The sequence below is a fragment of the Heptranchias perlo genome, chromosome 5 (assembly GCF_035084215.1).
Source record: "Heptranchias perlo isolate sHepPer1 chromosome 5, sHepPer1.hap1, whole genome shotgun sequence".
NCBI classification, from domain to species: domain Eukaryota; kingdom Metazoa; phylum Chordata; class Chondrichthyes; order Hexanchiformes; family Hexanchidae; genus Heptranchias; species Heptranchias perlo.
The window spans coordinates 5,772,300-5,798,611 of NC_090329.1; the positions used below are offsets into that span (position 1 = coordinate 5,772,300).

The following is a 26,312-nucleotide window of genomic DNA, read 5'->3' on the forward strand; positions in this document are numbered from 1 at the left end:
AAGCCTCCCAAAAAGTGCAAGGATCAAGCCTGTACGGACGCAAGCTTTCAAAGATAAAACAGGTAGGTTTACAGCTAAGTTTAGTGATTTCTTTGAGAATTTTTTTGTTAAAGTGTTAATTATGCTAGAAATTTAGTCGCTAAATTTATAGGTCTAGACCGTACTGAGGCAGATAGAGCTGGAAAAGTGCTCGGGGCACATTCCGCCATGTCCCCGCCTCCACCCTGTCACCAGAAGGTGGGCCCTGTGCAAAAAAATGTACCCATATGTGGGCAGTCACAGGTAAAGCAGATTGAAATGAGGGAAACGTGGCCTCAGTCGTGTTTCATGCGATTTGCCCCATTTGAACAGGGGACGCAAAGGCTGGGTGCTAGGCTCTGGGATCGGCACTGAAAATTTAGTGGAGGGGGCCTCAGAGGTTTCGATGCAATCACTTTCAGTGCATGGCTGTGCACAAGTCCAAACAGAATCAGTAATTTTTTAAAAAATGTTTTTACCCAGTTTTTTTAGGCAGCTTGTAGGCTGTCTTCTAACTCTCACTGCAACAGGCCTCGTCTCTGGCCCCAATTCAGTTCAACCCCCCTGGCGGAGGCTGGAGAGTCCACCTGCATCAGGCTAATGACCCAATGGCCGTAAAGTTGGCTGGGGCTAGCGGGTATCTCTGCGGCCCGGGAGAGGGGGAGAAAGAGTTCTGTCCCTCCAGAGATGTGCTCCAATCAGAAAGCCGAGGGCATAGAGTCAGTGGCTCGAAAGCAACATATCTGGCAAAAAATGTTGGAAAAAGATTCATTTGATTTTTAATTGAATTGAATTTTTAATTTAATTTTTGGTCAGTTTTACGTTACTTGGTTCTTAAATGATAGCTTTGGAAAAAAAAATGAGCGACTTGATTGCTCAGTTTTGTTCCAGTTAAGTCATTCCTTACTGGTATTTCTATCACCTGCCATACTGCTTTCCATTTGTTCACGTTTATGTTCAGTTGGAACAAACAACTACTATTCATCACATTTTTTTTTGCCCCTGTGCTTGACCCAAGACTTTGAATTATACACAGTCACATATTCACTCATTCCAGCCAACAGGGATATTGTTTGTGCATTTATTTGATGGATATCTGTGGCCCATTTTATGTCCCTTTTGTATTTGTCCTTTACGATCCTATTAATATAAAAATTAAAATCTAAATATTCTAACATTATGTCCAAGTTAAAGAAAATACAAAATAAAACCAGCAAAAGAGGAAGACACTGACCAACAGTTAATTTAATGCTTCTTTCGTACTGTCAATGTTGTGTTCGTACCATGTTCGGCAGCGGCTTCACACCAAAAGTGCTGTCTAATGTGGGCAAATATGCATCAACATGCTGATAGCAAAACCACCTTAAAAAATCCAATGCTGGTGCCAAAGTGTACGAACCACAATATTCTGATTGGACGTGTGCACAGGCCCCTCTGTGAAGAAACCTCTCAGGAGCCCCTCTGCAGGGCAGTTTCTCCAAAAGTTTTTTAAAAGTAAAACCGCCAATGGCAGCCCATTATATCACTATTTCCATCATTTTTTTTTTTAAAAACTGTCCAGTCAGCTGTTTTCAATCATTAAAAATCTCCAACAGTGAGCCACTAAGCAGCATTCTGTGCATTTGCTGAAGTTAAATGCACAGATTTCCAACTTCACTGTGATGCAGTGAACATTTAGCTCTCCCACACACTCCACCATGAAAATAGAGCAAAAACCACACTAAGTGAGTACCCCAAAGGTTCAACACTGCAAAAATGTTGCTCATCCAGGAGGACACTATGTGCTTTTGATATTTAATATTCCTGACTCCATTTTTTGTGATGCAAGTTATAGAATCATACGGTACAGAGAGATGCCATTCGGCCCATCTTGCTCGTGCCGCCTCTTTGAAAGAGCTATCCAATTAGTCCAATTCCCCCGCACTTTCCCCATAGCCCTGTAATTTTTTTTCCTTCAAGTATTTATCCAATTCCCTTTTGAAAGTTATTATTGAATCTGCTTCCAGCACCCTTTCAGGCAGTGCATTCCAGATCATTACAACTCGCTGCGTAAAAAAAATGTTTCCTCATGTCGCCTCTGGTTCATTTGCCGATCACCTTAAATCTGTGTCCTCTGGTTACTGGCACTTCTGCCACTGGAAACAGTTTCTCCTTATTTACTCTGTCAACACCGTTCATGATTTTGAACACCTCTATCAAATCTCCCTTTAACCTTCTCTGTTCTAAGGAGAACAATCCCAGCTTCTCCAGACTCTCCACCTAACTGAAGTCCCTTATCCCTGGTACCATTCTAGTTCCTCCCGATATCCCCACCATTGCAGAAGCCAGTCTTCAGCCAATTCGATTCACTCCACGTGATATCAAGAAACGGCTGAGTGCACTGGATACAGCAAAGGCTATGGGCCCCGACAACATCCCAGCTGTAGTGCTGAAGACTTGTGCTCCAGAACCAGCTGCGCCTCTAGCCAAGCTGTTCCAGTACAGCTACAACACTGGCATCTACCCAACAATGTGGAAAATTGCCCAGGTATGTCCTGTCCACAAAAAGCAGGTTCATGGCACCGTGGCTGACTGCTGCACAGAAGGGCAGGAAAAAGAGTGGCAGAGCTATAGCGATAGGGGACTCGATTGTAAGGGGAATAGACAGGCGTTTCTGCTGACGCAACCGAGACTCCAGGATGGTATGTTGCCTCCCTGGTGCAAGGGTCAGGGATGTCGCGGAGCGGCTGCAGGACATTCTGGAGGGGGGAGGGTGAACAGCCAGTTGTCGTGGTGCATATAGGTACCAACGATATAGGTAAAAAACGGGATGAGGTCCTACAAGCTGAATTTAGGGAGTTAGGAGTTAAACTAAAAAGTAGGACCTCAAAGGTAGTAATCTCAGGATTGCTACCAGTGCCACGGGCTAGTCAGAGTAGGAATGACAGGATAGCTAGGATGAATACGTGGCTTGAGAGATGGTGCAAGAGGAACCGGTTCTGGGGGAGGTGGGACCAGTACAAATTGGACGGTCTGCATCTGGGCGGGACTGGAACCAATGTCCTAGGGGGAGTGTTTGCTAGTGCTGTTGGGGAGGGTTTAAACTAACGTGGCAGGGGGATGGGAACCGATGCAGGAAGTCAGTGGGAAATAAAGTGGTGACAGAAACAAAAGACAGTAAGGGAGAGTGTACAAAACATGACCGGACAGATAGTCTGAGAAAGCAGGGCAAAGACCAAGGGAAGTCCAGATTAAACTGCATTTATTTCAATGCAAGAAGTCTGATGGGCAAGGCAGATGAACTCAGGGCATGGATGGGTACATGGGACTGGGATGTTATAGCTATTACTGAAACATGGCTAAGGGAGGGGCAGGACTGGCAGCTCAATGTTCCAGGGTACAGATGCTATAGGAAAGATAGAGCAGGAGGTAAGAGAGGAGGGGGAGTTGCGTTCTTGATTAGGGAGAACATCACGGCAGTAGTGAGAGGGGATATATCCGAGGGTTCGCCCACTGAGTCTATATGGGTAGAACTGAAGAATAAGAAGGGACAGATCACTTTGATAGGATTGTACTACAGACCCCCAAATAGTCAACGGGAAATTGAGGAGCAAATATGTAAGGAGATTACAGACAGCTGCAAGAAAAATAGGGTGGTAATAGTAGGGGACTTCAACTTTCCCAACATTGACTGGGACAGCCATAGCATTAGGGGCTTGGATGGAGAGAAATTTGTTGAGTGTATTCAGGAGGAATTTCTCATTCAGTATGTGGATGGCCCGACTAGAGAGGGGGCAAAACTTGACCTCCTCTTGGGAAATAAGGAAGGGCAGGTGACAGAAGTGTTAGTGAGGGATCACTTTGGGACCAGTGATCATAATTCCATTAGTTTTAAGATAGCTATGGAGAATGATAGGTCTGGCCCAAAAGTTAAAATTCGAAATTGGGGAAAGGCCAATTTTGATGGTATTAGACAGGAACTTTCAGTAGTTGATTGGGAGAATCTGTTGGCAGGCTTTCAAAAGTGTGTTAACCAGGGTTCAGGGTAAGCACATTCCTTATAAAGTGAAGGGCAAGGCTGGTAGAAGTCGGGAACCTTGGATGACTCAGGAGATTGAGGCCCGAGACAAAAAGAAGGAGGCATATGACATGCATGGACAGCTGGGATCAAGTGGATCCCTTGAAGAGTATAGAGATTGCCGGAGTAGAATTAAGAGAGAAATCAGGAGGGCAAAAAGGGGACATGAGATTGCTTTGGCAGATCAGGCAAAGGTGAATCCAAAGAGCTTCTACAAATACATAAAGGGCAAAAGAGTAACTAGGGAGAGAGTAGGGCCTCTTAAGGATCAACAAGGTCATCTATGTGCGGAACCACAAGAGATGGGTGAGATCCTGAATGAATATTTCACATCGGTATTTACGGTTGAGAAAGGCATGGATGTTAGGGAACTTGGGGAAATAAATAGTGATGTCTTGAGGAGTGTACATATTACAGAGAGGGAGGTGCTGGAAGTCTTAACGCGCATCAAGGTAGATAAATCTCCGGGACCTGATGAAATGTATCCCAGGACGTTATGGGAGGTTAGGGAGGAAATTGCGGGTCCCCTAGCAGAGATATTTGAATCATCGACAGCTGCAGGTGAGGTGCCTGAAGATTGGAGGGTAGCAAATGTTGTGCCTTTGTTTAAGAAGGGCGGCAGGGAAAAGCCTGGGAACTACAGACCGGTGAGCCTGACATCTGTAGTGGGTAAGTTGTTAGAGGGTATTCTGAGAGATAGGATCTACAGGCATTTGGAGAGGCAGGGACTGATTAGGAACAGTCAGCATGGTTTTGTGAGAGGAAATTCATGTCTCACGAATTTGATTGAGTTTTTTGAAGGGGTAACCAAGAAGATAGATGAGGGCTGTGCAGTGGACGTGGTCTACATGGACTTTAGCAAAGCCTTTGACAAGGTATCGCATGGTAGGTTGTTACATAAGGTTAAATCTCACGGGATCCAAGGTGAGGTAGCCAATTGGATACAAAATTGGATTGACGACAGAAGACAGAGGGTGGTTGGAGAGGGTTGTTTTTCAAACTGGAGGCCTGTGACCAGCGGTGTGCCTCAGGGATCGGTGCTGGGTCCGCTGTTATTTGTTATTTATATTAATGATTTGGATGAGAATTTAGGAGGCGTGGTTAGTAAGTTTGCAGATGACGCCAAGATTGGTGGCATTGTGGACAGTGAAGAAGGTTATCTAGGATTGCAATGGGATCTTGATAAATTGGGCCAGTGGGCCGATGAATGGCAGATGGAGTTTAATTCAGATAAATGTGAGGTGATGCATTTCGGTAGATCGAATCGGGCCAGGACCTACTCCCTTAATGGTAGGGCGTTGGGGAGAGTTATAGAACAAAGAGATCTAGGAGTACAGGTTCATAAGCTCCTTGAAAATGGAGTCACAGGTGGATAGAGTGGTGAAGAAGGCATTCAGCTTGCTTGGTTTCATTGGTCAGAACATTGAATACAGGAGTTGGGATGTCTTGTTGAAGTTGTACAAGACATTAGTAAGGCCACACTTGGAATACTGTGTACAGTTCTGGTCACCCTATTATAGAAAGGATATTATTAAACTAGAAAGAGTGCAGAAAAGATTTACTCGGTTGCTACCGGGACTTGATGGTTTGACTTACAGGGAGAGGTTGGATAGACTGAGGCTTATTTCCCTGGAGAGTAGGAGGTTAAGGGGTGATCTTATAGAAGTCTATAAAATAATGAGGGGCATAGATAAGGTAGATAGTCAAAATCTTTTCCCAAAGGTAGGGGAGTCTATAACAAGGGGGGCATAGATTTAAGGTGAGAGGGGAGAGATACAAAAGGGTCCAGAGGGGCAATTTTTTCACTCAAAGGGTGGTGAGTGTCTGGAACGAGCTGCCAGAGGCAGTAGTAGAGGCGGGTACAATTTTGTCTTTTAAAAAGCATTTGGACAGTTACATGGGTAAGATGGGTATGGAGGGATATGGGCCAAGTGCAGGCAATTGGGACTAGCTTAGTGGTATAAACTGGGCGACATGGACATGTTGGGCCGAAGGGCCTGATTCCATGCTGTAAACTTCTATGATTCTATAAATCCAATCCGGCCAATTAACGCCCCATCAGTCTACTCTCAATCATCAGCAAAGTGATGGAAGGTGTCGTCGACAGTGCCATCAAGTGGCACTTACTCACCAATAACCTGCTCACTGATGCTCAGTTTGGGTTCCGCCAGGACCACTCGGCTCCAGACCTCATTACAGCCTTGGTCAAAAGAACTGAATTTCAGAGGTAAGGTGAGAATGACTGCCCTTGACATCAAGGCAGCAATTGACAGAGTGTGGCACCAAGGAGCCCTCGTAAAATTGAAGTCAATGGGAATCAGGGGGAAAACTCTCCAGTGGCTGGAGTCATAGCTAGCACAATGCAAGATGGTAGTGGTTGTTGGAGACCAATCATCTCAGCCCCAGGACATTGCTGCAGGAGTTCCTCAGGGCAGTGTCCCAGGCCCAACCATCTTCAGCTGCTTCATCAATGACCTTCCCTCCATCATAAGGTCAGAAATGGGGATGTTCGCTGATGATTGCACAGTGTTCAGTTCCATTCGCAACCCCTCAGATAATGAAGCAGTCTGTGCCCGCAAGCAGCAAGACCTGGACAACATCCAGGCTTGGGCTGATAAGTGGCAAGTAATATTCGCGCCAGACAAGTGCCAGGCAATGACCATCCCCAACAAGAGAGTCTAACCGCCTCCCCTTGACATTCAACGGCATTACCATCGCCGAATCCCCCATCATCAACATCCTGGGGGTCACCATTGACCAGAAACTTAACTGGACCAGCCATTTAATACTGTGACTACAAGAGCAGGTCAGAGGCTGGGTATTCTGTGGCAAGTGACTCACCTCCTGACTCCCCAAAGCCTTTCCACCATCTACAAGGCAAAGTCAAGAGTGTGATGGAATACTCTCCACTTGCCTGGATGAGTGCAGCTTCAACAACACTTAAGAAGCTCGACACCATCCAGGACAAAGCAGCCAGCTTGATTGGCACCCCATCCACCACCCTAAACATTCACACCCTCCACCACCAGCGCACAGTGGCTGCAGTGTGCACCATCCACAGGCTGCACTGCAACAACTCGCCAAGACTTCTTCGACAGCACCTCCCAAACCCACGACCTCTACTATCTAGAAGGACAAGAGCAGCAGGCACATGGGAACTCCACCACCTGCAAGTTCCCCTCCAGGTCACACACCATTCCGACTTGGAAATATATCGCCGTTCCTTCATCGTCGCTGGGTCAAAATCCTGGAACTCCCTTCCTAACACCACTGTGTGAGAACCTTCACCACACGGACTGCAGCGGTTCAAGAAGGCGGCTCACCACCACCTTCTCAAGGGCAATTAGGGATGGGCAATAAATGCTGGCCTTGCCAGCGACGCCCACATCCCATGAACGAATAAAAAAGTCAATATCTCCTGCTCCCTCTCTAAGGTCTTGACATCCTTCCTAAAGTGTGGTGCTCAGAATTGTACACAATACTCCAGCTGAGGCCTAACCAGAATTTTATAAAGGTTCGGCATAACTTCTTTACTTTTATACTCTATGCCTCTATTTATAAACATGATGTGGAGATGCCAGTGATGGACTGGGGTGGACAAATGTAAGGAATCTTACAACACCAGGTTATAGTCCAACAAATTTATTTTAAAATCACAAGCTTTCGGAGATTATCCCCTTCATCAGGTGAATGAGTGAAAAGGTTCTCAAATCGCATATCTTACACTAGGCTGGGACAGCATCACACCAATCAAAAGGTATCGTTGTTGTTCAAACAGGCCAGTCACGGAGAACAGCACGTCCCAGTACACTGGATATACATTGTGTCAATTACACAGACAGACAGAAAGAAACCCAAATGGCAGAGAGAGAGAGAGAGAATATTAAAAACATAACTTTTTCCCTTTTTGCTGGTGGGGTTACGTGTAGCGTGACATGAACCCAAGATCCCGGTTGAGGCTGTCCTCATGGGTGCGGAACTTGGCTATCAACTTCTGCTCGACGATTTTGCGTTGTTTACATCATTCACCTGACGAAGGGGGAAGCCTCCGAAAGCTTGTGAATTTAAAATAAAATTGCTGGACTATAACTTGGTGTTGTAAAATTGTTTACAATTGATCCATCCTAACTACAAAGAGGAGTCGATCCAGTTTTGTGAACAATACTAAGCTAAGAGATATAGTGAATTTGGAAATGAGTAGCAAAAGGACGAAGTGAGTCGGCAGATCGATGCATATGCAGTTCAACATAAATTTTTGATTTGAACGGCAGATAGGAATACAGTATAAATCTGTAGCACTGAAGGGGTACGGTAGATAAAAAGGAATTATGGGGTCTAGGTACCAAGCTAGCATGTAGGCGTTAAAAAAAAATCATAAAGGCTAAGTGGGATGCTGGGCTTCATAAGAAATTATAAAACTAGGAATAAAAGTTATGTAGAGTGCTGGTCACTCCTCTTTTGGAATACGAATGACAATCTCATGGCTTTGCGCGTGCACAGTTTTGGGCACCCCACATTCCGGGTATAGTACAGTGGCCTTGGAGAGAGTCCAGCAATGATTTACCAACATAACACCTGGAGTGAAGGGACTTAGCTACAACGAGAGCCTGGACACACTTGGGCTGGATTTCATAGAGCTGAAATGACTGTGTGCTGATCTTACTGAGTGAACAGAGTTGAAAATAATGGAGAGATAGGAAACAACTCATTCTCCTAGTGGGAGAAATAAAAATGATGGGGATGTAATATTAAAATAACTTAGTCAGTTAAAAGTGAATCCAGGGAAAAGAATCATGAGAAAGTAGCCTGACAATGCACAATCAATTGAGGGGCTTAAAAGGAAGGCAAGGGTATGGAGGAATATAGAGAAGAGGCAGAGAATTGAGATTAAAAAGGTGAACAGTTGAGAAAGTGGATGAATAAACTCAATAAGTGAATGACCTACTCTCGCTCATATGTTTCCAGCTAATTTCAATTAAAGAGGAAAGTCTAGAAGAAGCAACTTCTTTTTCAAGTACTTGCAATTCATACCGGCCCAGAATTAGCTGTAGCCGGTCAATGAACGGCGCCCTCCATTAGTTAGACTTGCCTCTTGCCCGTTTAATCTCCATGATATTTTGCGCCACAAATTGCTGGAAGTGGGAGATGGAAACGGCTCGGCGCCTTCTACAGGGCATCTGGGATCTGAGTGAACAGGGCAAGCAACTGTGTGTCTCCTTAACCAATCAGATTGAAGGGTTGAGAAATTAACAGCGCAAGGGCAGAAAAGGAAGTTAGACTGGGTGAATTCAATGTCAAATCAGGTACAAAAAGAGAAATAAAGAGAGGGAAAGAAAGATTGGATTGAGAAAAAAAAAGGTAGAAAGAAAATTTTTTTGAAAATGTTAATTTAAAAAAATGTTTTAAAAAAAACTCCAGCAATTAAAACTTAAAGGAATGAAGCGCCACATTTGTAATAGTTAATTTTCAGTGCTAGAGGGGTTGACTGGCAGTAATTAACACTCATCAAGTCATTAAAACGTGACGATAACATAAGTCGGAAGAAAAAAGAAATAGGAAATGAGAATAAGGTCAGACCAAGTTCAGGAATATGGGTAACAAACAGTCAGGGAACAAATACAGTTTATAGAACAAAAGTACAAAATGACTTAAAAATAAAGTGAGGGGAACAGTTACTAAAAACAAATTAAATTGCCTGTACAGCAATGTGCACAGCATCCAAAGCAAAACAGGGAACTGGAGGCAATAATTCATAGTGAGGAGCCAGTTCTGGTAGGGATAACTGAAACATGGCTATATAAAGGAACAGGTCTGGCAATTAAATAGTGGAATCAAAGAAAATTTACAGCACAAAAGGAGGACATTCGGCCCGTCGTGTCCATGCCGGCCAAAAACGAGCCACCCAGCCTAATCCCACATTCCAGCTCTTGGTCCGTAGCCCTGCAGGTTACAGCACTTCAGGTGCACATCCAGGTACTTTTTAAATGAGTTGAGGGTTTCTGCCTCTCCCACCCTTTCAGGCAGTGAGTTCTAGACCCCCACCACCCTCTGGGTGAAAAAATTCTCCTCAGTTCCCCTCTAATCCTTCTACCAATCACTTTAAATCTATGCCCCCTGGTTATTGACCTCTCTGCTAAGGGAAATAGGTCCTTCCTATCCACTCTATCTAGGCCCCTCATCATTTTGTACACCTCAATTAAATCACCCCTCAGCCTCCTCTGTTCCAAAGAGAACAACCCCAGCCTATCCAATCTTTCCTCATAGCTAAAATTCTCCAATCCTGGCAACATCTTCGTAAATCTCCTCTGTACCCTCTCTCGTGCAATTACATCTTACGCAGTACTCAAACTGTGGCCTAACCAGTGTTTTATACAGTTCCAGCATAACCTCCCTGCTCTTATATTCTATGCCTCGGCTAATAAAGGAAAGTATTCCATATGCCTTCTTAACCACCTTATCTACCTGTCCTGGTACCTTCAGAGATCTGTGGACATGCACTCCAAGGACCCTCACTTCCTCTACACCTCTCTGTATTCTCCCATTTATTGTGTATTCCCTTGCCTTGTTTGCCCTCCCCAAATGCATTACCTCACACTTCTCCAGACTGAATTCCATTTGCCACTTTTCTGCCCACCTGACCAGTCCATTGATATCTTCCTGCAGTCTACAGCTTTCCTCCTCACTATCAACCACATGGCCAATTTTTGTATAATCTGCAAACTTATTAAATGTAGGGGGCATGATTAAGTCCAAATCATTAATAAATATCACAAAAAGCAAGGGACCTCACTGGAAACAGCCCTCCAGTCACAAAAACACCCGTCGACCATTATCCTTTGCTTCCTGCCACTGAGCCAATTTTGGATCCAACTTGCCACTCTCCCTTGGATCCCATGGGCTTGTACTTTTTTGACCAGTCTACCATGTAGGACCTTGTCAAAAGTCTTGCTAAAATCCATGTAGACTACATCAAATGCATTACCCTCATCGACCCTCCTTGTTACCTCCTCAAAAAATGCAATCAAGTTAGTAAGACACGACTTTCTCTTAACAAATCCATGCTGACTGTCCTTGATTACTCCGTGCCTTTCTAAGTGGCGGTTTATCCTTTCCCTCAGAATTGATTCCAATAATTTGCCCACCACCGAGGTTAGACAGTCTGGCCCCTAATTACTCGGTCTATCCCTTTCTCCCTTTTTAAACAATGGTACAATATTTGCAGTCCTCCAATCCTCCGGCACCATGCCTCAATCCAGGGAGGATTCGAAAATGATAGTCAGAGACTCAGTTATTTCCTCCCTTGCTTCTCCTAACATCCTGGGATACATTTCATCCGGGCCTGGTGATTTATCTACTTTCAAAGATGCTAATCCCCTTAATACTTCCTCTCTCACTAAGTTTATCCCATCCAATATGTCACACTCCTCCTTAGCTACAAAAGAGATGCAGACAGACTCAAAGTATTCATTAAGAACCATGTTTCATCTCCACACATAGGGTACCTTTTTTGGTCTCTAATAGGCCCTACTCTTTCCTTAGTTATCCCCCTGCTCTTATGGTATTTCTTTGGGTTTTCCTTGATTTTACTTGCCAGTATTTTTTCATGCCCTCTTTGCTTTCCTAGTTGCCTTTTTAATTTCATCTCTGCACTTTTTATACTCCTCTAGGCTTTCTGTGGTATTGAGTTCTCGGTGTCTGACATAAGCTTTCCTTTCCTGCCTTATTTTACCCTGTCTGCTCCTTGACATCCAGGGGGCTCTAGATTTAGCGGCCCCACCCTTTCTCTTTGTGGGAACATGTTTACTCTGCACCTCTTGAATCTCCCCCTTGAATGCCTCCCACTGCTCTGACCACTGATTTACCTTCAAGTAGCTGGATTGCAGGATATAACCTATTCAGAAAGGATATTGAAGGAAGGGGGTGGGGTAGCTGTACTGATTAGAGACAACAAAATGGCAATAGAAAAAAAAGGATGCAAGTAACATTAAGATTGAAACAAAATCCATATGGATTGAAACAAAGGATAAGAAGGGATCGATCACATTAATAGGATATTCTACAGTCCTCCTAATAGTGGAAGGGAAGTGGAGGATGAAATGGTACCAATTTTTAAAATGAGTAAAAAACATCAAATAAAAATCATGGGAGATTTCAACTACCCCCAAATAAACTGGCAAGAAGAGAAAGGGAAAGGGGAAAAGGGGAATTGAGTTTTTACAGTGTGTACAGGACTCCTTTCTTACCCAGAAAGTGAGAAGCCCAAGAACGGAATCACTGCTGGATCTAGTTATGGGAAATGAAACAGAGCAGATAAATGAATTAAGTGTAGGGGAACATCTAGGCAATAGCGATCATAACACAACAATGTTTAAAACAATGATTGAGAAAAATATCAGTAGGACAAAGAACAAAGTAACAATAGAAAAAAAAAGCTAATTTGGAGGAGATGAGAATGGAACTAGGGAAGGTAAACTGGAAAAGAATTTTGACACAGAGATAGAACAGCAGTGGGAAATATTTAAAACGGTGATCAGTAAAGTTCAGGAGAAATATATCCCTCTAAAAAGCAAAAATAAACTCGCCAATAATGAAACACCATGGATGAATAAAGAGATAAGGGTAAAATTGAAACTGAAGAAAAAGGCATACACCAGGTATATAGACAATATAGGAAAGGATGACATAAGGAAATACGAAGAGGTTAGGAAAGAACATAAGAAATAGGGCCAGGAGTAGGCCATACAGCCCCTCGAGCCTGCTCCACCATTCAATCAGATCATGGCTGATCTTCACCCTCAACTCCACTTTCCCGCCCGATCCCCATATCCCTTGATTCCCCTAGAGTCCAAAATCTATCCATCTCAGTCTTGAATATATTCAATGACTCAGCACCAACAGCCCTCTGGGGAAGAGCATTCCAAAGATTCACAACCCTCTGTGTGAAGAAATTCCTCCTCATCTCAGTCTTGAATGGCCAACTCCTTTATCCTGCGACTATGCCCCCTAGTTCTAGACTCTCCAGCCAGAGGAAACAACCTCTCAGCATCCACCCTGTCCAGCCCCCTAATAATCTTATATGTTTCAATGAGATCACCTCTCATGCACCAGAGAGAATAGGCCCATTCTACTCAGTCAAAAAAAAATTAGGAAAGCAAAGAGAACTACGAAATTAAATTATCAAGGAATGTAAAAAGAAATAGTAAAGTATTCTACAGACACATAAATAACAAAAGAAAAATCAGGATGCACAAGATAAACTCACAGGTAATGACAGTGAAATGGCAGAAATATTGAACAGATACTTTGCCTCAGTATTTACCAGGGAGACGAACACCGTGAGTTGTGACATTAGAAGAAGAGATCAAAAAAGATATAAAGATATTTAAGATAGAAAGGGGGAGATAATTGATGAACTATTCAAACTTAGAGAGGATAAGACCCCGTGGATCGCATCCACGAATATTAAAAGAAGTTAGGGAAGAGATAGCAGAGGCTCTATTACATATATAAAAAAGAATTAGAAAAGGGAATCGTGCCAGAGGACTGGTAGACAACTAATGTTAATCCTATATTTAAAAAGGGAGATAGAACAAGTCCAGGGAACTATAGACCAGTTAGCTTAACGTCGGTGGTAAGTAAGATAATGGAATCTTTACTCACAGATGTAACAGAAACACATCTAGAGAATGAAAATATAATAAAGAATAGTCAGCATGGATTTCAGAAGGGAAAGTCATACTTCACCAACGTTACTGAATTCTTTAAAGAATAGACAAGGGTAATGCAGTAAATGTAATATATTTAGATTTTCAAAAGGCCTTCAATAAGGGACTGCATTGTAGACTCATAACTAAGGTCAGAGCATGTGGAGTCAGGGGAGAAGTAGCCGAATGGATAGTAAGTTGACTACAAAACAGAAGAGAGAGCGCAGGGTTAAGGGTCGCTACTATGACTGGCAAAAGATGGCAGCCATGATGTGGAGATGCCAGTGATGGACTGGGGTTGACAATTGTAAACAATTTCACAACACCAAGTTATAGTCCAACAAATTTATTTTAAATTCCACAAGCTTTCGGAGGCTTCCTCCTTCCTCAGGTGAACGGTGTGGAAATGAAATTGTCGAATCCTTCGCATTTGAAAATCACAGAGCAATGCCTGGTGATTACTGCCCGTTGCCAAGGCAATCACAGTGAGCAGACAGAAAGGTGTCATCTAAAAGGCCACCGAATATACAAACCCCCCAAAAAAAAGAGAGAGAGAGAGAGAGAGAGAGAGAAGGAAGACAGTCAATGACCCGTTATATTAAAAACAGATAACATTTGTTCGCTGGTGGGGTTACGTGTAGTGTGACATGAACCCAAGATCCCGGTTGAGGCCGTCCTCATGGGTGCGGAACTTGGCTATCAATTTCTGTAATTGATATTCTTCAATTTCTTCAGAAATTGATAGCCAAGTTCCGCACCCATGAGGACGGCCTCAACCGGGATCTTGGGTTCATGTCACACTACACGTAACCCCACCAGCGAACAAATGTTATCTGTTTTTAATATAACGGGTCATTGACTGTCTTCCTTCTCTCTCTCTCTCTCTTTTTTTTGGGGGGTTTGTATATTCGGTGGCCTTTTAGGTGACACCTCTCTGTCTGCACACTGTGATTGCCTTGGCAATGGGCAGTAATCACCAGGCATTGTTCTGTGATTTTCAAATGCGAAGGATTCGAAAATTCCATTTCCACACCGTTCACCTGAGGAAGGAGGAAGCCTCCGAAAGCTTGTGGAATTTAAAATAAATTTGTTGGACTATAACTTGGTGTTGTGAAATTGTTTACAATTGGCAAAAGATGGGAAGAGGTGTTCCACAGAGATCACTGCTGGGACCACCATTGTTCACAATTTACATTAATGATTTGGATTCAGGAATCGGAAGTGCAATTTCAAAATTTGCGGATGACACCAAATTGGGGGGTGTAGCTAATGCAAAGGAAGAATGTGTCAAAATGCGAGAGGACATTAATAAACTTGCAGAATGGGCGTGTAATTGGCAAATGAATTTCAATAAAGATAAATGTGAGGTGGTGCATTTTGATCAAAAGAATAAAGGAGGCCACATACTGCTTGGATAATAAGAGGTTAAATGAGATAGAGGAGCAAAGGGATCTGGGAGTACAGATACACAAATCACTAAAAGTAGCGACGCAGGTTAATAAAGCCATTAAAAAAAAGCAAACCGAGCACTGGGGTTCATTTCTAGAGGGATATAATTGAAAAGCAGAGAAATTATGTTAAACTTGTTAGACCACACTGGAGTACTGTGCACAGTTCTGGTCTATATTATAGAAAGGATATAGAGACACTGGAGAAGGTGCAAAAAAGATTCACAAGAATGATACCAGAATTGAAAGGATATATTTATCAGGAAAGGCTAAACAGGCTGGGGCTCTTTCCAGTAGGAAAGAGATGGCTGAGGGGTGACTTGAGAGAGTTCTTTAAGATAACAAAAGTGTTTGATAGGGTAGATGTAGAGAAAATGTTTCCACTTGTGGGAAGTCCAAAATTAGAGGTCACAAATAGAAAACAGCTGCTAATAAATCCAATAGGGAATTCAGGAGAAACTTCTTTACCCAGAGTGGTGAGAATGTGGAACTCGCTATCACAAGGAGTAGTTGAGGCAAATAGCATAGCTGCATTTAAGGGGAAGCTAGATAAGCATGCGGGAGAAAGGAATAGAAGGGTATGCAGATAGGGTTATGTGAAATCGGGAGGGAGGAGGCTCATGTGCAGCATAAACACCAGTACAGACAAGTTGGGCCGAATGGCCTGTTTCTGTGCTGTAGTTCCGATGTAAAAGGGTTACTTAGACTTGAAATGACCTGACTTAACTTTCTGTGGCGAGTTTAGTTCGTATCTACCCTGAAAATACAGCAACGTCACAAGTTTAATGCCTGTCGTTGGTGAGGCAGTCAGTGAGATCCCGTTTTCACGAAGCTAACGGCATTTCGGACAGCAACTTTTGGATTTCCACGTATAAACACACATCTGCCTGAAGTTGCTGTGCAATTTGCGCATAAGTAACAGTGAGCGCCATTAACCTCACCATTATTTTGACAGCAAATTCTGGGCCAATGGAAAAACTACCAACTCTCCAGATAACCAAATACCTTAACAAAAAACTTATCAAATAGAGAAGGGAAAAAAAGTGGAACCGCCTTATCGTAAACAGTGAGGAAAGAATAGGCCGTACAGCTTTGCATCGGTGGTTAAAGACACCCACACTTTACGGAGATACACTAAGTGGCACCAGTTACACATCAGTCAATTTCTTCAACCACAGCTGCTAAAGTCATCAAATATTTCTTGTCAGTATCGACTAAATCCAATGCCAATTACACAGCAGCATAATGAAGTCTCATCCAAAACTCCAGCACCTTGTGTTCCAGAGACTGACCTGCGTTAAGGAACGGTACATGTGAATTACATGCAAGAAAAATAGCTTAAGTATGGAGGGGAGGAAGGAAGAAAATAAAATCCATCAACTTTACTCATTGCTAATTGTGTAGTGGCTCTGATCTTTCTAAAATCAACTCAGAATGCAGGTTCCTAGATTTCTATTGCTCACCGATCTAAAGAACTACCCAACATTTGCTTTCATTTTGGATTCTGAAAATTATATCCTTGAAAATTATATGCATGTCAGAATGTTCATTAAAGTTTTCTTGTTCCCATGACATTATACCAAATGACTTACAGTCTCCAGCTGTGCAACACAGCGAAGTTTCACAATGGAAACTTTGCGCAGGGTGTGTGGAAGGAGGAAATGTATTTTTATGTAATACTGACTTTGCAGGGATGAATTACAGACGTACACGAATCCATCTTGCACGACTAATCACATCCAGATATGCCATGAAAATTTACTCCAAGTCACCCGTCAATCTTTATGCACTCCCTTAAGAAACAATTCTACTTAAACATTTTATTTTTTTCAATTTTGCAGTCAAGGAAATCTGTTATTTAGGAATACCATTATTGTTCAACAATTTGCTTCTTAAGACAAATTATTTTCCCCATAACAATCCGGTTTCTGGGAGTGTACCATTTTGTCACGAGGAAACAAGGACACATAGGAAGAGAAAACCCCATTTGGCTCATCAACCTGTCCCTTCCACATGGCCTACCATAGACTCTATACCAACATTTACTTCCCTGGGGATAGCCTCTGTGTAAATACTCCTTGATCTCCAAAGTGAATATCATTTCAGCTTTTGCTCAGAGCCTGTTCCACATATTTACTACTCTGTACAAAAACATTTCTCCTAACCGCCAATCGCACTTGCGACCAACTAATTTTGTGTACTTACAGTCTAATGTCAGTAATTTCCACGAGGGTTCTCCGATCGCCGCCATAACTTTGGCAGAAGATCAGTGGGAACCTTGTAAAAATTGTCACTTACACCATTTCACTAGAGTGTCTGCCGATCTTCCCTTGAGACATAGCTTAGTACTTGGTCCACTTTGATTACACCTTCACATTGGCTGGAAACTTCCAGTAAATACTCATCACACCTAATTTATTTTCCTTCTCAAGCTTTATTAATGGGCGCTTTTCTCTCCTGTACATGTTTGCTGTTTCAATATAAATTATCTTCTATTTAACCTACATTAAAATTCATCTGCCATTCCTTAGCCCATCTACTTAATGAATCCAGATGTTTTTGAATACTATTATATCTCATCTTATTTGTCCCTGGGCAACATTTGGTGTCAGGAGATTAGTACTCTCCTCCATCATTTACATATAGTGTGAATGAATGACCCAGCACAGACCTCTATAGATCTCTGCAAGTTACTGTCACCGACAGATTTTATCGTTTACACCTTTCACTCTATCATCAACCCAGCTAGTTAATTCATCATTAATGCTAAGATCTTTAACCTTCTTTAAAATTCTCACATGTGGAGCATTTTGAGACATATAGAAACATAGGAGCAGGAAAAGGCCATTCAGGACCTCGAGCCTGTTCCGCCTTTCAATTAGATCATGGCTGATCTGCATCTTAACTCCATTTACCCACCTTGGTTACCCTCGCCTAACAAAAATCTATGCATCTCAGTTTTGAAATTTTCAATTGACCTAGCCACAGTAACTTTTTGGGGGAGAGAGAGTTCCAGATTTCCACTACTCTGTGTGTGAAGAAGTGCTTCCTGACATCACCCCTGAACGGCTTAGCTCTAATTTCAAGGTTATGACCCTTGTTCTCGACTGCCCCACCAGAGGAAGTGAAAACAGGGCCTGAAGCAGTATGAAATTCTCAAATATGAATGGCAATATATAAATGCAAATATTATAACCTGCATTTATAAAATCATCGAAAATTTACGGCACAGAAGGCGGCCATTCGGCCCATCGTGTCCGCGCCAGCTGAGAAACGAGCCACCCAGCCTAATCCCACTTTCCCGCATTTGGTCCGTAGCCCTGTAGGTCACGGCTCTTCAGGTGCACATCCAGGTTTTTTTTTAATGAGTTGAGGGTTTCTGCCTCTACCACCCTCTCAGGCAGTGAGTTCCAGACCCCCACCACCCTCTGGGTGAAAAAATGTTTCCTCATTTCTGCTCTAATCCTTCTACCAAATCACTTTAAAATCTATGCCCCCTGGTTATTGACCCCTCCGCTAAGGGAAATAGGTCCTTCCTATCCCCTCTATCTAGGCCCCTCATAATTTTGAGCACCTCAATCTAAGCATCCCTCAGCCTCCTCTTTTGCAAGGAAAACAACCCCTGCCTATCCAATCTATCATCATAGCTAAAATTCTCCAGCCCTGGCAACATCCTCGTAAATCTCCTCTGTACCCTCTCTAATGCAATCACATCCTTCCTGTAATGTGGTGAGCAGAACTGTACACAGTACTCAAGCTGTGGCCCAACTAGTGTTTTAAATTCAGGCTAACTACTCTTCATGACTTCAGAGCTCTTTAGAAAAGTATTTACATCACCCCATATAATGCTCTCAAGCATTTTCCCCGTAACAGATATTATGCTAATCAGTCTATAATTTGGAGATTCACTTCTCAGGACATCATTTGCTGCCCTCAGGTACAGCTTCAGTGTTTTTGAGGTCTCTAAAAAGTTACCACAGCACCACCTATCTTCTTGAGGATTTTGAGGTGTATCCCATCTGGCCTGGACATTTAACTCTTCACATTTTTCATAGCGTATGCCTTACATAGCGTCTACTTACATTATAGATTCCTGAGCAAAAATTTCTTCCGATTTCTACTTAACTATCCCGAGAGCATGGCCAAGGTACCAAATGAGTACTTTGCATCTGTCTTTACCAAGGAAGAAAGATGCTGCCAGAGTCTAGGTACTAGAAAGGCTAGCTGTGCTTAAAGTCACCTGGTCCGGTTGGGATGCATCCTAGGTTGCTGAGGGAAGTAAGGGTGGAAATTGAGGCGGTACTGGCCATAATCTTCCAAACATCCTTAGATACGGGGGTGGTGCCAGAGGACTGGAGAATTGCAAATGTTACACCCTTGTTCAAAAATGAGTGCAAGGATAAACCCAGCAACTGCAGGCCAGTCAGTTTAACATCAGAGGTGGGGAAACTTTTAGAATTGATAATCCGGGACGGAATTAGCAGTCACTTGGATGAGTGTGGATTGATTAGGGAAAGCCAGCAAGGATTTGTTAAAGGCAAATTGTGTTTAACTAACTTGATAGAGTTTTTTGATGAGGTAACGAGAGGGTCGATGAGGTGTATTTTGGACTCTCAAAAGGCATTTGATAAAGTGCCTAATAGGCTTGTCATCAAGATTGAAGCCTATGGAATAAAGGGGGCAGTAGCAGCATGGATACGAAATTGGCTAAGGGACAGGAAACAGAGAGTAGTAGCAAACGGTTGTTTTTCGGATTGGAGGAAGGTATATAGTGGTGTTCCCCAGGAGTCGCTACTAGGATCACTGCTTTTCTATATAATGACTTGGACTTGGGTATATAGGGCACAATTCCAAATTTGCAGATGACACAAAATTGGAAGTGTAGCAAATAGTGAGGAGGAGGAGGAGAGCGATAGATTTCAAAAGGATATAGACAGGCTGGTGGAATGGGCGGACACGTGGCAGATTAAATTTAACGCAGAAAATTGCGAAGTGATACATTTTAGTAGGAAGAATGAGGACAGGCAATATAACGTGAATTGAGCACTTAATCTAGGCTGATACTTCACTGCAGTACCGAGGGTGTGCTGCACCGTCGGAGGTAGTCTATCGGATGAGAAGGCACGGAAAGGACCCATCGGCCCTCAGGTGGGTAGAAAAGATTCCATGGCACTATTCGAAGAGCAGGTAAGTTCTCCCGGTGTCCTGAGCAACATTTATCCCTCAACAAACATCACTAAAACAGATTATTGGGTCATTTATCTCATTGCCGTTTGTGGGATCTTGCTGTGCACAAATTGGCTGCCGTGTTTTCCTAGATTACAACAGCGACTACATTTCAAAAGTATTTCATTAGCTGTAAAGTGCTTTGGGATGTCCTCAAGATGTGAAGATGCTGTATATAAATGCAAGCTCGCCCTCTCTCTCTGAGCTAACTGCGAAAAGAGTATGCAATTATCCCCTCCCAAAGCCAGAGAGGCTTCCCCCAGTGCCACGCTGTGTCTGGGAACTCAGATTAGCAGATGAGGTGAAAGGAAATACTAAAACAGTGATCCCACCATTCCATGCTGCCATGTGATGGTTTAACATCATATTGCATTACAATGTTTTAGTTTCTCTTTTAAGCACCACAGCAAGTGTTATTCAATGCCATAGGTAACTATTTGAAAACAGGGCCTGAAGCAATGATAAATTCTTAAACATGATGCCCAACAGTAGCTTAATTTCTTAGCAGAATGACTGCGTTTCCCTACCTCGGTTTGAAGAAGTATTTTTCTATGTCTCATGCCGATGAGGCATTCAACAGGCGGGAAAGTGAAATATTTTGCAAATAATGAATTTTAATTTACTTACACACACACACACACACACACACACAAAACGTTTCAATTTTTTTTGCTCTTCAGATACATTCAAAGGTTCAGGTGACAGGAATCTGGTGCATGGATAACCTACAGCAGATGCTGCTCCTTAAAATTTCTTTCTCCTTTTAAAATAAGTTCTTTTTTAAAAAAACGAGTAATGAGTAAATTTAAATAAAGCTTAAAACCAAAGTAAACCCTCCCTCACACACCAAGAAAAGGAACTATTTTAACAAGTGAAATTTGGCAGCTTGACAAGATATTTTGTCCACGACACTGAGGGAGCTCCCGAGTCTCTGAATGCTACATCTTGTCTAATTCTCTTGCCACTCTTACAGTAGCTAGAGAACTCTTTTCCAACGTTACTATTCACCTACAGGATCTCTCGAGAAAAGCTTATCATCCAAAAAAGTAATTTAAACACAGTGCCGAGAATCACCCAGGTTACTGCTCGAGACACTCAAGTCAACAGCACCCTAACTACATTTCCATCATACCCAAAGTTCCATGAAAATATTAACCAGCAGGACAACGAGCAGTTAAAAGAATGGGGACAGAATAGGATGGGGTAACACGCTCAACTGTCTTGTATTAAATTAAATACTACAGGTGCTATGTAGGCTTCATGTTAAAATTGCAACACACTCAAAATGGCAGTGGAGACTTGACCAATATAATAGCTCATATTCTCAACCACGGATATGGCTGGAGGGGCTATACTTAATCGGGAATATCAATGGAATGGAGACTGCAGTACCACCTTAGTAATGGAGTTTCTGTAATTTCTGCCACTAAAGAAAATAGAACTTGCTCTTTGGTGGTAACGACCATTCACCAGCCTTTTATGAAGGAAAGCAAGACTCGGGAGAAATAATTTACAAATGGTAAAATTTGCAAAGCAACTGTTTGTGCAAGCATTTACTGCTCTTCAGTCTCCATCAGGAATACTGCCCACAGCATGTTACCAGCACAGTTCTCTGCTGTCGAGAGCAAAACTAATAAGCACTGTGGATAAATTCCTAAAATAAGTTTCTAAACAGATGTTCAACTTTTAAAAGCAGACTAGCACTGTACTACTGACTGTTGAAGCAATAACACAGTGGTGAGATGTGGATTTTTGTCACAACAATTTGCTGAGTTCATCATCTGAGCCATGCCAAGTCTAGGGGTACTAGGGCAAATGAGTGAGAAACTCAGTGAGCAGACAGTGGAGGTGTGGGGAGGTGGGGAGGGGGGGGGAGGGGAGGAAAGGAAAGTGTGTCACTATTTAAAGGGCCCCTCCATGCAGAAAAGTTGGAAAACCACTGAATTAAACTAAGACGTCAAAATTAATGAGGCTGACTACCCCAATGCAAGCAATTACCTTATTAAAGTTACACCAACACTAAACTATTAATCTTAATTTTTGAAGTGGAGAATCTGAGGTAGGTTTGAGAAATTCTGGTGGCAGATTATAAAGGAAGAACTTGCATTAATGTAGCACCGTTTACATCCTGAGGATGACCCAAAGTGCTTCAGAGCCAATGCAGTACTATTGAAGTGTAGTCACTGTTGTAACGTAATGAAGTGCAGCAACCAATTTGTGCACAGCAAGGTCCCACAAACAGCAAGAGATAAATGACCAAATAATATGTTATAATGATGTTTGTTAGAAGGATACATATAGACCAAGAGAACTCTTCGGCTCTTCAACATAGTGCCATGTGATATTTTACATCTCCCCGAGGGGGCAGATGGGACCTAGGTTTAATGTCTCATCCGAAAGTCGGCGCCATACTTAAGAAAAGACATACTTGCTCTCGAGGCAGTACAAAGAAGGTTCACTCGGTTAATCCCGGGGATGAGGAGGTGGACATATGAGGAGAGGTTGAGTAGATTGGGACTCTACTCATTGGAGTTCAGAAGAATGAGAGGCGATCTTATTGAAACATATAAGATTGTGAAGGGGCTTGATCGGGTGGATGCAGTAAGGATGTTCCCAAGGATGGGTGAAACTAGAACGAGGGGGCATAATCTTAGAATAAGGGGCTGCTCTTTCAAAACTGAGATGAGGACAAACTTCTTCACTCAGAGGGTAGTAGGTCTGTGGAATTTGCTGCCCCAGGAAGCTGTGGAAGCTACATCATTAAGTAAATTTAAAACAGAAATAGACAGTTTCCTAGAAGTAAAGGGAATTAGGGGTTACGGGGAGCGGGCAGGAAATTGGTCATGAATTTAGATTTGAGGTTAGGATCAGATCAGCCATGATCTTATTGAATGGCGGAGCAGGCTCGAGGGGCCGATTGGCCTACTCCTGCTCCTATTTCTTATGTTCTGACAGTGCAGCACTGGAGTGTCAGTCTAGATTAAGTGCTCCAGTTTCTGGAGTGGGACTTGAACCCACAACCTTCTGACTCAGATGCAAGTGCTGCCACTGAGCCAAAGCTGTAACTTCGACCCAATGCTTTTTTGCTACACCTTAGATTAGCTGCAGCCCAAGTCAGCCACAATACTTTCCCAGCAGTAATTTACAAGAGGTCACAGCAACATCTATTGAAGCATTGAAATCTTGAGATCACTACAGTCCCCCTGCCCCTTCACAATCATAATTTGCAGAATTTGCCCAGTTAGGTTCGCAATCGTGAATTTCCATTCTTCTCACTGAAGTAAAAGCCACACTGCCAAAATCAATGTGAAATAAGGAGTCCTAAAATAAATATGCAATGTAATCAATAGCTCATGGTGTCAGAACAAATAACTCCCTGATAGAACAGGTGAAGTGATAGGCTAATCTGTGGAATATTCAAAGCCAGTACACTGTAATCTTTTTATATAGCCACAAGTTATTTTTCATGAATTAAATTATGAGACCTACATCACTTTAGTTTAATTCTTCACCATGCCATGAAAAAAACAAAGCATATGGTTTAAAAAAAATTCTTACCAAATTATATAGTTCGTTATTTCCAAGGTCCAATTCTTCTAATTTGCGGAGAAGGGCAAGAGATCTGTAAATTAACATAGCATTAAAAATTTGATGTTAAGATACTACTTCATTTTCATCCCCAGGTAGTTAGTTTGTTGCAGCAATTAATACGTGTATGTACTGAACAGGATTTGACAAAGGTCACACCACAAATGTTATGCATCAGTCATAGTCAAAACTAATATTTATTGGTGTAGGAACCACCTGCTTTGAAAATCCTTGTTCCCCACAAAAGGATTTTGGTTTGAAATATGGTTTCCACTTTCCACATGGAACTATTGCTCACATTCAGTTGTCAAAAGGGAATGGGACATGGCTCCGCTTGGCATGTACTATACCAGGACAGAACCTCTGCCCACAAACTATCAGCACAGCTCAGTCAAAGAACTTTTTAAATCAGAAGCATGTCACAAACAGCATGATTAAAGGAATATTCCAGGATAACAGCCTTAGAGAACATGTGGTAAAAATGCCCTTTCACCTCTCTACATTTCAAAAAAATACATATCTTAAATGCCTTGCTCATCTGGTTGCAGAATCCCCCTTGCCACTAAATTCAGGGTGTCATCTCTTCACTCTCAGTGGCCGAGAAGCTGAAAATACTTTTTGCAAAACCACAGTGAAATGGATAAAAAAAAGAGCATGTTGGGGGCAGGGGCTAAGAATTTCATCCACGATGAGAAATCCAGTCACAGGGTGGGAAGGGAGATCGCACTTAAATGTAAGAAGTATTTTTCCGTACTCTCAAATATTTATGCACATATTTCTTTAATTAGAACAGAGCCAGGGCTTGGCCTACAACAGAGCCCAATTGAAAGTTTCATTTTATCCTGTGTCACCTGGAATTTTCCAAACACATTCTTATACTGGTGTACATTTACACAAAAGAAATCCATTGAACTTACTCTGGTAGAAAGGTCAGCAGGTTCTCTCTTAGCTCAAGTGATGCCAGGTTTATAAGACTGAAACAAACAATGAAAAGAAACACAATGATTTACAAAAAGTTTTAGTAAAAAAAAATGTATTGAAACAATGATAAAGACTAAAATTCAAAAGAATTCTACAGATGAAATGTTTGGCTCCTTTAAAAATGAATCATCCCAGAACTAGTCTGACAATCCATTAAAATGTAAACAATGGAAATTCCTACAATTCTTGGGGGAGGTGCAATGCAGGCAGCAACATTTCCCATATGCTAATAATAATGAGTCAACAGCAGATACCAGGTACACAACCGAAGTAGAGTATGGAGTAATAGCTGGTGCAATATAAGCAGTGAAAATCTGACACACAAAATACGACTTTGCTGCAACATACAAAATTACTGAGTCACTTATGATCACAGATACAATTATACAGACACAATTATACAGACTATTTGGAACATAGAAAATAGGAACAAGAGTAGGCCATTCAGCCCCTCATGCCTGCTCCACCTTTCAATCAGATCATCACTGAACTGTACCTCAACTCCATATCACTTCATGCCCTTACCTAACAAAAATCTATCGATCGCAATCTTGAAAATTTTAATTGACCCAACATCCACGGCCTTTTGGGGGGAAAAGTTTCAGATTTCCCTCCTGAATGGCCTAACTCTAATTTTAAGATTGGATTCTCCCACCAGAGTAAACAGTTTCTCTGTATGTACCCTAGTGAATCCCTTTATTATTTTAAAGACTTCCATTAGCTCACCCACAACCTTCTAAATTCAAGGGAGTACGAGCCAAGTTTATGCAACCTGTCTTCATAATTTAACCCTTGGCATCATTCTGGTGACGCTGCACTGTAGCTCCTACAAGGCTAATAAATTCATTCCTGAGGCGTGGTGCCCAAAACAAAATGCAGTACACCAGAAGGGGTCTGACCAAGGCTCTATACAACCAATGCATAACTTCTTACCCTTTGTATTCCAGCCCCCTTGAGGTAAAGGCCAATATTCCATTAATCTTGTTGATTACTTTTTGTACCTGCCCACTAGCTTTTAGTGATCTATGCACATGGACACCTAAAAGCCTTCACTCCTCCACAATTCCAAGTCTCTCGCCATTTAGAAAATATTCTTATTTGTCTTTCTCGATCTCCACATTGAACTCCATCTGCCACAGTTTTGCCCAGTCACTTAATCTGTCTGTGTACCTTTGCATCTACACTATTTTCTGTGCCTCCTAACTTGGTGTAATCTGCAAGCTTGGATGTACAACACTCTATTCCTTCATCCATGTCACTGATGTGAAAAGCTGCGGCCCCAATACAGAT

At 42.4% G+C, this 26,312-nt stretch overlaps 1 protein-coding gene across 1 annotated transcript in view; it reads right to left on the minus strand.

Moving 5' to 3' along the window:
- Positions 1-26,312, minus strand: part of lrrc1 (leucine rich repeat containing 1) — a 138,486-nt gene that overhangs the window by 65,128 nt on the left and 47,046 nt on the right. The window contains exons 6-7 of the mRNA XM_067983949.1: positions 24,959-25,015; positions 24,012-24,075 (exon numbers count right to left, since the gene is read on the minus strand). Of these exons, the coding sequence (XP_067840050.1) occupies positions 24,012-24,075; positions 24,959-25,015 (121 nt within the window). The remainder of the gene's footprint in view (positions 1-24,011; positions 24,076-24,958; positions 25,016-26,312) is intronic.